Below are 18,741 nucleotides of genomic sequence, written 5' to 3' on the forward strand. Positions count from 1 at the left end.
ATATATATATATATATATATATATATATAGTACAGGGTTTGAAAATACTGTTGTTGAACAGGAAAATAGATTTAATACATTTTATCAGAAAATATGATTTCATATCAGATTTAATGTTTAGAATATTATTCATATTTGTGTGGCATGAGTAGAGATTTCCATGAAAATTATGTTATACCATAATAATATGATTTTTTCCAGGATAAGCATGTTATGATAGTTTTCAAAAAAACCATGAAAGTAGAACAAAAACTATGGTTTAAAATATTATATTAAACAGTGCAGAAAATTCATGTTCAGTAAGTTATGATATGGCCGACGTAAATGCCGTTATTTATATGCTATGACATGGCCGACGTAGATGTCGTGATCTATATGTTAGGATATGGCCGGCGTAGATGTCGTGATTTATGATCGACGTAGATGTCATAATTATGTATGATATGTTAGAATTCATGAAAATATGATCATGTCAAATATTAATCAGAAATACAAAGCAGTTATGTATCAAAAAATATGAATTGTACTATATGTTATCAAAACCAGGATGGCTTAGTTTAGTATTTCAGAGCACGGTGTCGTAGCTATACGTATAAGTTCAAGTTTGTGTTAGTGCTACCACACATCTCAAATAGAGTGTGGAAGATGGCAGTCGATATGGCTTCAGTAGAGAGCAGATGTTCCCCGGGTAGTCCAGAACAGGTGGGACAAGCCCATCGTACTTGCAGACTTATGTTGACTTAGCATGGTTGGCTAGCCATTATTAGGTCCCGCCTTCGGGCCGCACAACCCTGTCATGTGGGGGGTAAGACATGACATCAGCTAGCTATCCATCCTAGGTATTATTTCAGTATTGTACATTTAGAGAAGATGTTTTACATGATTACAAAAAATAGTACAATATTTATTATGAAATTTATGATGATATGATGAATCATGTTTTGCTCAGAGTTTATACAGCCAATTTTTATCTGATATGCATATTATGTATAGTTCATGTTTAAGTAGGATAATACTCATGTTGCCACACACTGAAATTAGTTTATCTCCCCCCACTGAGAGGTGTCTCACCCCAGCACTACAAACATTTCAGGAAATCCAGATAGAAGGGCGGATAGAGCTCTGCAGCAGTAAAGATTGACCGAACTACCCTATTAGAAGCGTAAGTTGCTGAGTTAGGGTCAGAATGGTTTTTGGGTTATGATCCTAGGGTATTTTTTTTGGTTCTTTTATGGATGATCATACATATATGATAGGTTCAGTAGAATTCTGGTATTGTGCCCCATGTATGTAATTTATGTTTTCCGCTGCTTAGGTATCAGAGATGTATGGCAAGTATATCCTTGGCACCCATGGTTCCGAGTTGATCATGACTATATTATTTTAGTAGGACATTAGAGTTATTATGTATATGGTTATGTTGAAAAAATTTACATATAGCAAAATAGGCAGGTCGTTACATGCACACTGATGGGTACTACAATTGTAGGTGGAGGTGCAGCTACAGAGTCTGAGTCGGATGAGACGGTCATGTGGTACATGCAGCTAGGGCATATGGGTAAGCATGGAATGAAGGAGCTTCACAAGAGAAATCTTTTGAAGGCGGTCAAATCATGCAAGCTAGATTTCTACAGGTACTGTGTGCTTGGGAAAGAGAATAAGGTCTAGTTCATTGCAGCCACACACAAGACAGAGGGTATCCATGATTACGTTCATTTGGATGCTTGGGGATCGGTGAGAGTAGCATCACAAGGGGGACATATGTACCTCATGAGTTTCATTAATGATTACTCACGAAAGTTCTAGGTGTACTTCATGAGGTATCAATCAAAGACGTTTGCCAAGTTTAAATTGTGGAAAGCTGAGGTGGAAAACCAAACCGAGAGAAAGATTAAGTGCCTCAAGATAGATAATGGAACTGAGTACACAACTTTGAGTTTTAGAGAGTTTTGCAAGCAACATGACATAAGGAGACATTTTATAGTACATCAGACACCATAGTAAAATCGTGTGGCAAAAAGGATGAACCGAACCCTAGCTAAAAGTGCTCGGTGTCTTAGGTTAAATGCTGATCATGCTAAGAATTTATGGGTCAAGGTGGTGAGTAAGGCTTGTTTCTTGGTTAATAGATCACCAAGGATATCACAAGATGGGAAAGTTACTGAGAAGGTGTGGATAGGTAACGAGGTAGACTACTCCAACTTGAGAGTATTTGCGTGTCTAGCCTATGTGCACATTCCTAGTGAGGAGAGATCAAAGTTTGATGAAAAGTATAAACAGTGCATCTTTCTGGGATATTAGAAAGGTATGAAAGAGTTCAAGCTATGTGATCTAGTGGCAAACAAGGTGGTGATCAGTAAACACGTGATTTTCGATGAGAAAGTCATGTTGTCGCATACTTAGGAAAAAGAATAAAAATAGATGCCAGAAAACTGCAGCAGCAACGAGCATATTGTTGTGTTTTGTGGCTCATATCTTCAAGTGGATAGTATACACAAGGAGAAAAACATAGTAAAATCAGCATGCTAAGTGGACCCATTGACGATTTGCTCCTACCAAAGACAGTTTGACTAATTTTCAAAATGATTTTCTCTCTACTTTTATCCATTGAAGGAGCCATCGACGATTTTTTGAATGTTGCCGAGACGGTTTGCTCTCGGTATCTCAAACCATCAATGGTTTACTTCAGGGCACCACCATTGATTTTGAATTTTGAATGTGAACATAATGTTGGTTGGGAATTTGGAGGTAAATCCTCTGTGGTGTTTATAAGTATGTCTATTGTGATGTATTTGCAACATTGTAAGTGTCTTTGACACAATATCGTAATATTTCTTTGTCGATTGCTCCTTTGGATGTAGGCATTGCCGAACCACATAATTCCTTGTGTTGTTCCTGCCATCATTTGATCGTTGTGGTTGTGTTCTCTATTTTCTATTTCATTGATTGTTGTGTTTGACTTCTGTTGTGCAAATTCGAGTTTTATACAACAAATTGGTAGCAGAACAATTTTTGTTACGGCTTCAGGTACTTCATCTGTAAAATTTGACGTTTTCAAATTTGATGGAACCGGTAACTTCGGTTTGTGGCAGAGAAGAGTGAAGCATTTGCTTGTACAGCAAAGGATCGTAAAGGCATTGTATGGTGTTCAACCGGAAGGCATGGATGAAGCCAATTGGAAGGAATTAGAGGCAAAGGTTGTTGCTACAATTAGATTATGTTTGGCTGATGAGGTGCTATATCACGTCATGGAGGATGATTCTCCAACGGCTGTTTGGAAAAAACTTGAGAGCTAGTACATGTATAACGAATAATCTTTTACTTAAGTGAAGGCTTTATTGGCTTAAGATGGTTCTAATTTGAACCACCACATCAACTCATTTAATCAAATCATAAGTGATTTAATGCGGGTTGATGTGAAACTCAAGGAAGATTATAAGGCGTTGATGCTACTGAATTCCCTACCAGCATCTCACACATATGAGAATTGGTTACAACTCTTACTTAGAGTAAAAAGACCTTGACTTTGGAAGAATTGACTGACTAACTCTAAAAATGAGCAGTGTGAAGGCTATCCCAAGTATAGGAGTTTAGTTGTGTAATAATTAGCCTAAGCGCCAGATCGTCTCCTTAGGGAATGCAATTTAATTCTAAATTTTGTGTAAGTCCAAAAGAAGATAAGAAAAGAAAGGTTTAGTGAACATGGTTCATATTTGGTTTCTTGGATTTTTGAGATTTGTGTAATGAAACTTAAACCCTAACTAAAAATTAAACATGCATGAAGATAACTAAATGAATGCTAGATTCAGAACCAGAATAACGAAGTAAGTAAACCCTGCAATCATCCAACTGAATAAAAATACTAACTTTGAACACAAACCCAAACGAGACTAAATTCTAAAAAAATAGAACCACTAACTTTAATGATAAAGAAATATTTAAATTCCAACAAAGACTCTAAATAAGGAGAAAAAAAAAACAAACTAAAATTAACAATAAAAGTAATTCAAGCAAGATTTAAATTTAACATGGTATTAAAATAACTATTGAAATAACAACTAAATAAAATAAAATAATCAAAGATGGGAGAGAGAGATGAGAGAAGAAAGTGAACCAATATGATTTAATGACTCTAAATAAAAAGAGCAAATTGACTTTAATAATGAAACTAATCCAACAAATATTGAAACTCCAATGATAACATTGAATAAAGAAAAACAATTGAATTTATTAATCCTCAAATGAGTACAAAAATAGCACAAAAAGAGAGAAGAGAGAGAAAAGAGAGAGAAAGAAGGAGAAAAGCAAGTCGTGAGATGAAGAAGAAGGAGAAGACTTCCTAGCTGGTGCTCGGGTCTTCCACATAGTAGCTTCCTGCTGCCCTCTATGCAGCTGCTCACTCCCCCAAAAGCAAAAACGATAAAAACCCTAAGAATAAAGTCTACCTATATCCCTTTACATTAAATACCCCCAACTGCCCTTTTTTTATTAAATACCCAACACGACCCAGCGCCTCTCACATGCATGCTTCATAGGCGGGTCACATTAGTGAATCCCACGGCCCAGCTTCTTCAAGAGAGACCCAGTGGTTCCAACTTCACCTGTCCGGCCCATGGTCAACCAGCTTCTTCAAGAGAGAGACCCAACTCACGGCCTCTCTTCATTCAGCCCGGAAGCCCCTTCATGTGCTTGCGCATGGCTTCTCAACTGGTCCAAGCCCTTACACGACCTTCATTTAAAACTCATGACCAGCCCACACTTTAAATGCTCCTAACTAGCACTTTATCATTAACCACCAGCTCACGGGCTCTCTTCATTCACACACATGGCTCTCATCTATATTGCACGGTTCAGCTTTAATTTCCACAATTTTTCCTTTAAATGTCCATGAAAACCCCTAATGCTCACGGTCTTGATTTGGACTCCACTTCACGTACACGGCTCTCCATGAACATAGCTCGGCTTCCGAAAATTATCTTTGATGCGTAATCTCATTTAATGCTCACATACACAGCACGTCTTCATGCTCACAATCCGCATACATTCTAATCTCGGATTTAATTTCCATAATTTTTTCAACAATAATAAAATACAAAAATCCATAAATTATTCGAAATAAGATTAAATATTACAAATTGGGCACAATGCTAGAATATTGAACATACTTAGGCATTTTATTAAAAATATAATCTCTAATGTGCAATTTTAAACACCTAAATATGCAACTTTGACACGTAATCACACCCCCCCCCCCTAACTAACATTTTGCTAGTCTCTAGAAAATAACGTGAATGAAATCCAGGGCGGTACCCACAAACACTAATTCAAATGAATATTAAATGAATGCACATGCGACCCAAATATACAATTTCACATACGGGAATATCACCGGATTACACAAAAGCTCACAATTCACACAACTTCGAAGAAAGTCATTCATGCAAGTTTCATCATTATATAGCCATTAAGAACACTATACTCACGTAAAGTTATCCAGTAATTACAATTTAGAGTTAATGTAACCGTATAAATTTGAGTATAAACCGGCGAAATCTCAAGGCATGTGTAATGTGTATGACTCGTTACACCCAAGGTATCCATGGACACCTATAGAGCGGTCGTCTTCACTCGACCTAACTGGTATACCCTAAAAAACACTCAAAAAGGATAAGTTCACTTGTCACATATAAGTAGGAGTGTCATGATCAAACATCTCATATATTGCAAGGAACAACGCTAAATGTATGGAGTGGACTTGTCTAAAAAGGATCCAGCCTATTTGTGAGTTGTTCTTTTACCCAAGCATCTTCTCACCTACTCGCCAAATCCAACCAAGACCACCTTAGATCAACTTATTCACAAACCAAGCATGAATATTTCTAAGACATTAAGCAGTTGAAGAGTCTTCATATGTGGAGAACATATGTCGTGTCCTTGACTTTTTAGTATAATTGTGTGGAACAGGTATTAATCTTTCACTTCATTCTTGTGCATTTCTGTTTCTCTTTTTTTCTGCTCATTCTTCAGTTCCTTTCTTTTGATGGTCAGTAAGGACAATCATTACACATCTTTTGTCGTCTTCATACCACCAATGTGAATTAAGCTCGAACATGAGTCCATGAAATAAGTCTATTTCTACGGGTGGCTCAGCCTTCACATCTTAAGTAGGCTAAAAGACCTAAGTTTCTATCTCCCCACTAGATGTCACCTCTAGGCTAGAGAGTCAAAAACATAGACTAGAGTACAATGAGTATCCAAAAAAAAAGAGGAAATTTGAGTTTTATGAACTCCGAGTTAATGTCTAAAACTCAAAAGAACGATAAATGGCTCAATAGTACCTCACAAGGTGCCAAAGTCGCCACAGGCGCTCTCTCAGTGCTCATAAGGAACCCTAAGTGCTACAAGTCACATGAACGTGTATTTTCAGCCTCATGAGATACCATGTAAATACAAAAGTTTATATAACCAGATTAAAATGAATGAACTACCAGTCAACCTTCATGGAGTTACAATTCCTAGATTAGCCATATAAAGACAAACTACGCATAAATAACCCAAGTGTATAATAATCCATATTCATAAATTTTTTTGTGCTTTTTTTTCATTTTTTTTACTATAATAAATAAATAAAAACTCATCATAGTGTCACATACAAATTCTCACCCCCCCCCCCTCCCCCAATTAAAGTGAAACATTGTCCTTAATATGAAAGCATAGGGGAAATAGAAAATATGTGCACAGAGGAAATAGGCCAACAGAAAAACACGAAAAATCACTACCAACTAATGCAATAAAAAAAAAAGAAAATAAAATGCAAATAAATAAACAAATAAAAGAAAAAGAAAAAGAAAAAGAAAAAGACAACGAAAAAAAATAATAATAGAAGCGAAAGGTCAGAAGACTCCCCTAGGGTCTTGCAAAAGCAAGATCTCTTCATTTGGATCGAAGGGAGTCATAAAAGGTTTGAGCTGCTGTCCATTGAAGGTGAAGCTATTACTATTAGTTGGATCCACAATTTCTACTGCGCTGTGGGAATGAGCGTACTTAACGATGTATGGGCCACCCCATTAGGACTTCAGTTTACCGGGAAACAGATGTAATCTAAAGTTGTAAAGAAGAACTTGCTAATTCGGGAAAAGTGGTTCATCCTTGATTTTCTTGTCATGCAATAGCTTCATTCGCTTCTTTTCTAAGCGAGCATTGTCATAAGCTTCCCTCCTAGATTCTTCAAGCTCGCACACCTGTAACTTTCTCCAACCCTTGACAGTATCAAGTGAAAAGTTAATATGTTTTATAGTCCATAATGAATGATGATGAATCTCAACAAGTAAATGACATACCTTACCATAAACTGACTTGTAAAGGAACACCCCTATAATGCAGTTTGGTCGGCGCAAAGTGCATCAACCAGTTTCTCTAACTAGTCTTTTTGATTATGACAACCCGTCTTCTCAAGTATGATCTTGATCTCTGCAAAGAACTTATGCTTATCTTGAGTTACCCCATGTTCTGGCGTTCGGTCGATGACAAGGTAGTTCACAATAGCATCAAACCAAGGGGCGTATGACATGTCGGTGATAGGATAGATGATGTCAACATCTAGAATTTTCAGTACTTCTTTCTTTACAACCTTCGTCATGGTTGGATTCAATCTCTGTTGCACATCACGAACTGGTATTGCATCTATCTTTGTGGACTGCCCCTCTGATTCTGGAAACTCTCTAATCAAGGGAACTTTTTCATCAAATACCTCAGGCTGCTTGAAAGATTCACTCTCAAATGCACAATCAGAATCAAATGCCAACAATAGCTCTGAAATATCCATGTCATCTACCATATCAACTGTATGTACCTCTAAATCATCACACCCAGTCAGGGTCTTGTGAGCATTAAACACATTCATCTTCAATGTCATATTTCCGAATGTGAGTTTCACTGCTCCACTTCGACAATTGATCAATGTATTGGAGGTTGCAAGGAATGGCCAACCAAGAACAATAGGTGCCTGGTAGATGTTGGAGATAGGTTGCTGCATATCCAAAACTATAAAGTCCACTAGGTAATAAAATTTGTCAACTTGTACTAATACATATTCAATAACACCTCGAGAAGCTTTTAATGATCTGTCTGCCAACTGTAGCATCATGGATGTTTTCATCAGCTCAACTAAATCTAACTGCTCATATATTGAAAATGGGAGCAAGTTCACACTACTCCCCAAATCAAGTGAAGCTCGCCCAATATGAGATTTTCCAATCGTAATATAAATAGTGGGAGAACCAGAATCTCTGAGCTTCTGAGGAGTCTGACTCAATATCAAAGCACTAACTTGCTCGGTCAAGAAATCTTTCTTCTTTTCGTTCAATTTCCTTTTCACTGTACACAGACCCTTCATAAATTTTGCATACGCAAGAACTTGCTATATGGCTTCCAAAAATGGGATATTAATCTTCACATGCTTGAAGATTTCTTGAATATCATTGTGATATTTGTTCTTCTGACCAAAGGTCGGTACTCCTTACTAGTCTCACCCTCCACATTGATTGACTTCTTTAAATCTAAGCTTGCTTCATTTTTTTTTCTTTTGCTTCATCTATCTCAGTTGCAACGTCAAGTGTTAGGGAAACTATTTGTTGATCAATGGGTATCTTAGTATGGGAAACTTATTTTCCCCTCCTCAAGGTAATAATAACCTTCACCGTTTCAATTGAATCCCCTAAAATAGTATGCACTGGTTGCTGTTGTTGTCGGTGTATCTAAGGATTAGGCTAAGGTTGTGCTTTAAATTTCCCTTTTTCTAAGGCATTCAACTGTGCACTTATCCTATTAATAGTGTCTCTCAGTTCATTGATGGCTTGAGTATTCTAACTGTTGGTCGTGACGTGAATCAGCATGAATTGTTGAAACATATTTGCCATTTATGTCATGCTATCGTCAGAAGATTTCTTTGCTGGAACAAGAGCTACATTAGTTTGAAATCCTTGAGGTGCATAGCTCTGAGAGATCTGTTGTGCCTAATACTGATATGGAGAAGCTACAACTGGATGGCATATCAGCTGCGGAGGTAATGCAAAAGACTGAGGAGGTTGATGAAACTATGAGGAAGATGGACCAGATTGAACATTACTCCATGAGAAATTCGAGTGATTCCTCCATCCCGGATTGTAGGTGTTTGAGAATGGCTAATTTGGAGATTTGTTAACCCGATTTTCTGATTGCATCTGATTAGATCTACTTTCCTCCACCGATTTCACAGCATTCACTTTCTTTAACTCCATAACCTCCATCTTCCAAGACAAAGCAGCAACAAGAACCTGGAGATCAGTATCCTCTTTGACTTCATATATACCTCCACCACCAATTGCTCTGAGAGGTTGTACTGCCTTTGGTGCTCGATCATATCGTGTGTTCCTTTATTGGGCACTTTCAGCTAAGTAATCAAAGAATGATAAAGTCTGATCTAGTTCTTTATTAAAGAACTCCCCGTTGCACATTATGGACTAATTGTTTACATTCAGGGGTGAGAGCAGTATATAAATAATTGACTAACTTCCAAAATTCGAATTTGTGATGTGGCCAGATATTTATCAGATCCTTGAATCTCTCCCAACATGCCTAGAAAGTCTCGTCACCTTTCTGCATGAACTAATTGATCTACTCCTGCAAGAACTGTGTTCTCTGAAAAGGAAAGAATTTTTGTAAGAACTCACGCTACATTTCAGCCCAACTAGTACTAGAGTTAGGTCTTAGAGTGTTAAACCAGATTTTCATCTTTTCCTTCAAAGAAAAAGGAAATAAGCGAAGCTTCACATACTCATCTATTTCAGCCCTATTAAAAAAAGTGGTACAGAACTCAAAATGTGTCAAATACTGATACGGACTCCTAAAATCCACCCCGTGAAACTGGGGTATCATAGACAACATACCATGCTTAATTGTGAAGTTCGGTGCATCTTGTGGTAAAGTAATGCAAGAAGGTGTAGAAGTGCGTGTAGGCTGCAGAAAGTCTTGAGGAGTACGTGGTGCAGGTGTAGTCATAACTTCCTAAAAAATTTCGTCCAAAAGGTCACACAAATCAATTTCAGATTCACTCATTACCAAAACAGGAGAACTAGCAAACTCTGTGTTCTGTGTGTCACTACTAGTTTTGAGTGAAATTTTAGACAGTCTATTCGAAAGATCTCAGACCTAAGGCATCAAACATCAATTCAAAACGAAAAAATTCACCAACATGACAACAAAAAAGCATGATAAAATGTTTTGAATTTTAAATTTTTTATTTTTATTTTATTTTTTGTGTTTTTTTAATTAAAAATAAAACATAATTGGAAAACACAAATTTTGAAATTAAATCTGACACTCCTCGGCAACGGCGCCAAAAACATGACTCACTCTAAAAATGAGCAGCGCGAAGACTATCCCAAGTATAAAAGTTCGGTCATGTAATAATTAGCCCAAGGGTTAGATCGTCTCCTCAAGGAATGCAGTTTAATTCTAAATTTTTTGTAAGTCCGAAAGAAGATAAGAAAAGAAAGGTTTACTGAACAAGGTTCATATTCAGTTTCTTGGATTTTTGAGATTTTTGCAATGAAACTTAAACCCTGACTAAAAATTAAACATGCATGAAGATAACTAAATGAATGCTAGATTTAGTACCAGAATAACGAAGTAAGTAAACCCTGCAATCATCCAACTAAATAAAAATACTAACTTTGAACACAAACCCAAACAAGACTAAATTCTAACAAAATAGAACAACTAACTTTAATGATAAAACCACCCAAAGAAATATTTAAATTCCAACAAAGACTCCAAATAAGAAAAAAAAAACAAATTGAAATTAACAATAAAAGTAATTCAAGCAAGATTTAAATTTAACATGGTACGAAAATAACTATTGAAATAACAACTAAATAAAATAAAAGAATCAAAGATGGGAGAGAGAGATAAGAGAAGAAAGTGAACTAATATGATTCAATGACTTTAAATAAAAAGAGCAAATTGACTTTAATAATGAAACTAATTCAACAAATATTGAAACTCCAATGATAACATTAAATAAAGAAAAACAACTAAATTTAATAATCCTCAAATGAGTATTAAAATAGCACAAAAAGAGAGAAGAAAGAGAAAAGAGAGAGAAGGAAGGAGAAGAGCAGGCCGTGAGATGAAGGAGGAGGAGGAGAGAATTCCTAGCTGGTGCCCGAGTCTTCCACGCAGCAACTTGCTGCTGCCCTCTGTGCGGCTGCTCACTCCCCCAAAAGCAAAAAAGATAAAAACCCTAATAATAAATTCTACCCATATCCCTTTACATTAAATACCCCCAACTGCCCTTCTTTTATTGAAGACCCAACACGACCCAGCGCCTCTCACGTGCATGCTTCATGGGCGGGTCACATCAGTGAATCCCACGGCCTAGCTTCTTCAAAAGAGACCTAGCAATTCCAGCTTTTTCAAGAGAGACACAGTGGTTGTAGCTTCACCTGTTCGGCCCATGGTCAACCAGCTTCTTCAAGAGAGAGACCCAGCTCACAGGCTCTCTTCATTTAGCCTGGCAGCCCCTTCACATGCATGTGCATGGCTTCTTAACTGGTCCAAGCCCTTGCCCGGCCTTCATTTAAAACTCATGACCAGCCCACACTTTAAATGCTCCTACCCAGCTCTTTTTAATTAGCACCCAGGTTACAAGCTCTCTTCATTCACGCACATGGCTCACATCTAGATTGCACGCACAATTTTTCCTTTAAATGTCTAGGAAAACCCCAAACGCTCATGGTCTTGATTTGGACTCCACCTCATGAACACGGCTCTCCTCGAACAAGGCTTGGCTTCCAAAAATTGTCTTTCATGCGTAATCTCAGTTAATGCTCACGTACACAACACCTTTTCATGCTCACGACCCGCGTACATTCTAATCTAAGATTTAATTTTCAGAATTTTTCATACAATAATAAAATACAAAAATCCATAAATTATTCGAGCTAAGATTAAATATTACAAATTGGGCGCAATTTTAAAATATTGAACATACTTAAACATTTTATTAAAAATATAATCTCTAACATACAATTTTAAACGCCTAAATATGCAACTTTGATGTGTAATTAGTGACAAGTGTGTAGTTGGGATTTCATCAAACAATGAAAGTCTGCAATGAAATTTCACATGAGAAAGTATTCATGGTGAAGGGTAACCATGATCATGGGAGAGGAAAATTCAAAAATGGATTGAGTCAAAAAATTTCGATCTCAATCCAAGGAGAAAATGGATATCAGGTGTTATAAGTGCGGTAAAAACGGGCACCTTAAATCAGAGTGTCTGGAATGGAAGAAAGGGAATGCTAAAAAGCAAGAAGGGACTTTAAAATCAACAAATGTAATTCAAGAAGGAAATTCAAATTGAAGTGACGGTGATATACTTTCAATTTCGTCGGGGTCAGATCACCTTATGAACTCTTGGATCCTAGACTCGACGTGTTCTTACCACATGACTCTGAATAGGGAGTTGTTCAGCACTTACAAGTTGGTAAATTCAAGTTCAGTACTTATAGGCAATGATGTATCATGTAAAATCATTGGCACAAGAAATGTTAAAATCAAAATTTTTGATGATGCTATAAGAACTCTATGTGATGTAAGACACATTGTGGACCTATAGAAGAGTCTAATTTTATTAGGCACTTTGGACTATAATGGACTCACTTACAAGTCCAAAAATGGAGTTATGAAGGTGTGCAAAGGCAATCAAACAGTTATGAAAAGCAAAAGGTTAGATGGGAATATTTATTCACTATTGGGCACTACCGTTGTAGGTGGAGCTGCAACCGTAGATTCCGAATTTGATGAAATCGTCTTGTGGCATATGCGACTAGGGCATATGGGAGAGTATGGTATGAAAGAACTTCACAAAAGGAAGCTTTTTAAGGGTGTAAAAGCATGCAAGCTTTACTTCTACAAGTTTGTGTTCTTGGGAAGCAAAACAGGGTGCAGTTCAAATTAGCTACACGTAAGATGGAAGGTATTCTTGATTATATACATTCTAATGTTTGGGAGCCAGTGAGAGTAGCATCACAGGGAGGACATGTTTATTTTCAAGAGTTTTGTTGTCGATTAATCACAGAAGGTCTAGGTATAGTTTATGTGGCACAAGTCAAAGAAAGGAGAGAAATTCAAGGCATAGTTAGTGGCAAAGGGGTACTCATAGAAGAAGGGAGAATATTATGATGAAATCATCTCACCTGTGGTCCTAAACACTTCCATCAGGGTGGTGTTGGGATTAGTAGCTCATTTTGACCTACGTTTGTAACAAATGGATGCGAAGACGGCATTTCTTAGTGGTGACTTGGAGGAGCAGATCTACATGGTGTAGCCAGAGGGATTCAGTTAGCCCGGGCAAGAGCACTTAGTTTTCAAGCAAAAGAAGTCTCTTTACGAGCTGAAATAGTATTCGAGGCAATGGTACAAATGATTTGATTCATATAAGATCCAAATATGCTGTAGAAGGTATAAGTATGACTGTTGCATGTATGTGAAAAAACTTGATGATAGTTTTTTTATTTTTCTTATTGCTTTATGTCGATGACATGCAATAGCTGCAAAGGACTTAACTGAGATAAATTAGTTTAAGAAGCTATTGCATAAAGAGTTTGACATCAAGGATCTTGGCGTTGCCAAGAAAATACTTGGGATGTACATTCTTCGATATAGAACTGTAGGGAGGTTGTGGTTATCTCAGGGCAGTTATGTGGAGAAGGTGTTGGAAAGGTTCAAAATGGCTGATGCTAAACTGGTATGTACAACGTGGTGAGTAAGTTTCTATATCATCCGGTTATACAGCATTGCGAAGTCGTCAAATGGATTTTCAAATACTTATGGGGTACTTCTAAATATGGCATCATGTTCGGCGAGCAATATGATAGTCCATCAATTGTGGGGTTTGCTGATGTTGATTATGCAGCGCATATGGATGACAAAAGGTCTACAACGAGTTATGTGTTCACCCTTGTAGGAGGACCCATCTGTTGGAGGTTCATCGTATAATCCTTAATGTCATTGTCTACAACTAGGTCTGAATATATGGCAATTTCCAAAACTGCAAAAGAATCCTTACCGCCCACCGATTTAGTCAAGGAGTTGGGGATACATCACAGTGGAGTTATGTTGCGTCATCTACTTGGTGAAGAATCAAGTGAACCATGCTAGAACCAAGCATATTGATGTAATGTTCCACAAGGTTCAGGAATTAATCTCTTCAGGAGAACTTGTACATGATAAAGTTCACATATCTTAGAACGTGGCGAACATCTTAAAAAAACCGGTTACCACTAAAAAGTTCAAGCATTGCTTGGACTTGCTTCATGTCTCCTAGTGTTAGAAAGGAGACAAACCCAACAAAACATTCTAATGTCAAGGTGGAGCAGCGGGCTTTGTTTTTGGTTTCTCCTAAGGGGCATTGATGTCGGATGGGAATGGTCGACTTAGTCCTATAGTTCAACCCTCACACAAGCACATACACTCAAAACACTTTGGTTTAAGAATTCAATTAACTAACATAAGCACCACAAATTATTTAACATTTCACATATTTTTGTATTTTGAGAAGGTGTATAATCCTGTTCAACAAATAAGTCCCAAGGGTTCCTTACCAAGGAATCAAGCTTTATGCATATAGATGTTAATTTCAAAGCCAAGATTAAAAGTTTAGCTTAACAAAATATTATTCATACAATTGATTTTATCTAGCAAGTATCAATATTGCAATCTATGGATTCAAATGGGTTATTCAAATATGGGATTTTAAGCTACTAGCAATGGTTCAAAAAATATAACAAGAATTCAAATAACTACTGAAGTTACCCAGAGATTTGTTTGGATGACATGACATCGTTCCACACAGAGTTAGATCACTTCATAGGTCCTTTGAACAAGCTTTGAAACACCAAGATGAACATCGCAATGGAGTGCAGGGGAGGTGACTGTGGGGGTGTATGTTGTGGTGGTCGTGTGAATGTGTTAGAGGGGAGGCCATGTGGGTTAGAAAGGGGAGGTGGAGATGGAATGGATGGATAGAGTAGTGGTCTCTCACCACTTGATCTCCAAAGAGAACCCTGTAGCCTCACACTACACAATCAATAGATTGGACAAAGCTTTCAAGCTTTAGCAAAGAGAATTCTTTCAATAATCAATATAAACTCCATAAGAGTTCTTACAATAAAGGATATAAAGACTTGGCATGGGGAGCCAAGACATTAACTAGCTAATAATTCCCATACAAGCATGGGAGAGAAAAATAATAAACACTCAACACTAACTACTAACACAATAAATGCTAACATATTAAATGCACTCATAACTTACTAAACACACACATGTAAGCTTAGTTGTCTTGTAATATTACAAATTATATATAACACATATGCCAAAGGGTGGTCCAAAATCGTGTGGGGCCCATGGAGTCATGTGGGGCCCACATGGGTCATGAGTTGGATCTTGCTTCAATACTTCACTTGGGTCTTCAAGCTCCTAATAATCTTGAAAAAACATATCCAAGCAAAATATAAAATCAATATGATTATAAAAGTCTTCCATCCAAATAGTAAATGGTCTTCAAATAACCCTATGTGTACCTACAAAACAGTTATAAACAATAGGGGATAGCTGGAGGTCATCCATGTGTCACTATATCTACAAAGGAAATGGTCAAGGCCTATCAATCCTCTTTATCTCTCCTGAGCCCAAAAGAATTCTTTTTCGAAGAATAAGAAGTGTTGTACTAGGAATACAACTCCGAGTTGAGACAAATGAGGTCTTCTTTAAGAATCTAGCTCCTCTCGGAAAATGGCTTACCTCTCCACTTGACCAAGAACTTTGGGTATGATCTTGCTCGTGTGAATGTTATCATGCCATCCAAGATCTCTTCAAACTCATCAAGGTTCTTAGGTATAGGTAAAGGTGGACGCAAAGTTAATTTTGGGTTTTCATGCTCATGAGGGGTAGAAAAGGAGTAGGATCACCTACAAGGTTAGAATTTGAAGGCTCCACAAAAAATAATGCTTCAAGAAAATGGGTTAGATCTTCAACATTAAACACATTGCTTGTGCCAAAATCAATAGGAATATCAAGCATGTAAGCATTAGAACTAATTTTAAAAAAAAAATTTGAAAGGTCTCATCTTTTTAGCATGCAACTTTCTTACATTTCCTACTGGAATCCGTTCGAGACGAATATAGACCATAACCATATCACTCTCTAAAAATTCTTGCAACCTGCAATGTATATCTGCACTAGATTTATAATGCTCATTATTCAAGTTAATTTTCATTCTTATTTCAGAGTGTAGATCATGTATATGCTTTGCAAAAGCATCATCTTGTTCACTTATTCTAGCCTGTAGAGGTAATGGGGTGAGATCTATAAGCTTCGTAGGTTGGAAACCAGTGACAACTTGAAAAGGACTCAATCATGTGGTTCTATTCACTGAACTATTAAATGCAAATTCAGCCATAGGAAGACACAAATCCCTCGAATCTATGTTTTCACCCACTAGGCATCTCAATAGGTCACCTAAGCTCCTATTAATTACCTTAGTTTGCCCATCAGTTTGGGGATGGTAAGCACTAGAAAACTAGAGTTCGGTGCCTAACATGGCCCATAAGGCTTTCCAGAAGTAGCTTATGAGCTTTACATACCTATCGGAAACAATTGTTTTAGGAAACCTATTCTTGATGGTAATCTTGTTAATGACTCAATTATTGAAGCACGTCCTCCAAGTGTCATCTTTCTTGGAAGTAAGGAGAGTATGATAGGCACATAGACTTATGCTTTCTTGAATAAAGTAATTTTTCTTCAATTCCTTATGTTCTCTAGGATTCATCCTATAATGAGGCAAACTGGGTAAAGAAAATCCTGGAATAAGGTCTATGGCATGTTAAATGTCTCTCATGGGAAGCAATTTATTTGGAGGTTCAGAAATAACATTCTCGAACTCAGAAAGTATGGGTGGCACCTCAGGTGTTGTCTCATGTTCAAAAATAGAGGAGTCATTTTATTTAGTCACCACGACATAGACAACTTCGATTTTTTTTCTTTCTTGCTCAAATTTCTTTTTGCTTAAAATATGCAAGTGATTTCCAACCTTTTCTTTTCCTTTCAATTCTTTCTTTTTCTTGTTTTGCTTGTCCTTTTTAGGCTCAAAGGGACTCAAGACAACCTTTTTCCCATTACACCAAAAGGTATAGGTGTTGGCACAACCATTGTGTAAAACATCTAGGTCATAAAGCCAAGGTCTTCCTAAAAGAACATGGGCAACATCCATAGGAAGCACATCACACCAAATTTCATCGTTATAATCCACAATTTTTATGGGGACTAAGCACTTATGGCTCACAGGCATGGTTGCTACATTTACCTAAGCAACTCTATAAGGATAGGGATGGGGTTCAACTTTCAAATTTAATTTTTCTGAAGCTGATTTCGAAATTACATTCATGCAACTCCCTCCATCAATGATCATTTTGCAACTTTTATTCCCACACTTAATGTTAGTATGGAAAATAGAAGTGTAGCGGCAATCCTCTTATTCTCGAGGGGTCACCATGATGAATCTCATGACATTCAAATTAGCATTTTCATCATCCTCCATTGACGACTCAGCTTCACTTGCTACTTCCTTGGGGATAGATGGTTGTTCTTCTCCTGAATCTTCCTCTTCGTCCTCTCTTTAAATTTCCAAATTTCTAGTTGGGCATTGTTTAGCAAAGTGGCCTCTTTTGTGACACTTATAGCACACATTGTTCCCAATTTTTTTTTTTTCAGGATCCATTCATGGGTACCTTTCCTTCGTCCAATGGTTGTTGGACGGTGGGATTGCTACCTCAAGCAGTCACTTGACCCGTGTTGGTGGGTCTAGTCTTCTCATATGATATGGTCTTTCTTTAGTAAGTGTCATTGGAAGTATTTCCAAATTTCCTTCCCATTTAAGCTTTACTCATTTGCTCATAGTCATGTGCCAAATTAAATGCATGCTCAAAGGAATCAATGTGATGGGGAAACAACTATTTTCTCTGTTCGGGTTTCAAGCCAATCCTAAAATGAGAAAATTGTTGGCTATTACTTTCTTCCACACCACACCTAATGGAAAGTTCATCAAATTTGCTCATGTATTCGGTCACACTCAAACTTTCTTGCCTAAGGCTATTGAGTTGATCCATGACGTGTTCCCTATAGGAGATTGGGACAAACTTTTATTTCAACCTTCATTTCATCAAATCCCAATGCTCTATGGGCTTATGACCAAGGCGAGCTTATTATCTTTCAACATTCACCTAGTGAAGCTTAGCTTGCCCAGTTAATCTCATCTTTGCAAATCTCACTTAATGTGGGTCACTCATCTTATACCACTCAAAATATGAATCCATTTCAGTCTACCAATCCTAAAAAAATTTGTGTCCATTTGACCATCATATGTAGGGGCCTCAATTTTCACCATTTTCATCACATCCACATTTGGATCATGATTTTCCCTACGATATAGTCTCCTTGGTTAAAATTCCTCTTCATCATAATCCTCATCATTCTAGTGTGGAACATAAGGATCATGACGTTGGAACCTTCTAGGAGCATTTGGTCTTTGGGGAGGAATAGGTGGTCATTCTTGAGGTGGTGTATTCTCTCTTGGAGGATGGTTTTGTTCTTTAGATTGAAGGGAAGCAAGCTCATTCTCAACTTCAAGGGGCTGCCCTAG

The 18,741-nt window shown here is 37.3% G+C and overlaps 1 protein-coding gene and 1 non-coding gene across 2 annotated transcripts; one reads left to right on the forward strand and one right to left on the reverse strand.

The window, feature by feature from the left end:
- Positions 1–7,420: 7,420 nt before the first annotated feature.
- Positions 7,421–8,395, reverse strand: LOC131162720 (uncharacterized). Its single transcript, XM_058119324.1, has one exon. It carries the CDS (start codon positions 8,393–8,395, stop codon positions 7,421–7,423), a length of 975 nt encoding a protein of 324 aa, XP_057975307.1.
- Positions 8,396–9,562: 1,167 nt separating this feature from the next.
- LOC131163214 (small nucleolar RNA R71) lies at positions 9,563–9,670 on the forward strand. Its single transcript, XR_009138990.1, has one exon. It is a non-coding gene; the product is annotated as a small nucleolar RNA R71 (small nucleolar RNA).
- Positions 9,671–18,741: the final 9,071 nt, after the last annotated feature.

The sequence above is a fragment of the Malania oleifera genome, chromosome 8, assembly GCF_029873635.1.
Source record: "Malania oleifera isolate guangnan ecotype guangnan chromosome 8, ASM2987363v1, whole genome shotgun sequence".
In the NCBI taxonomy this organism is placed as follows: Eukaryota; Viridiplantae; Streptophyta; class Magnoliopsida; order Santalales; family Ximeniaceae; genus Malania; species Malania oleifera.

Bases quoted from the DNA above. Each gene is read 5' to 3' on its own strand.
- LOC131162720 (XM_058119324.1), bottom strand. From the start codon at position 8,395: ATGAAGGGTCTGTGTACAGTGAAAAGGAAATTGAACGAAAAGAAGAAA.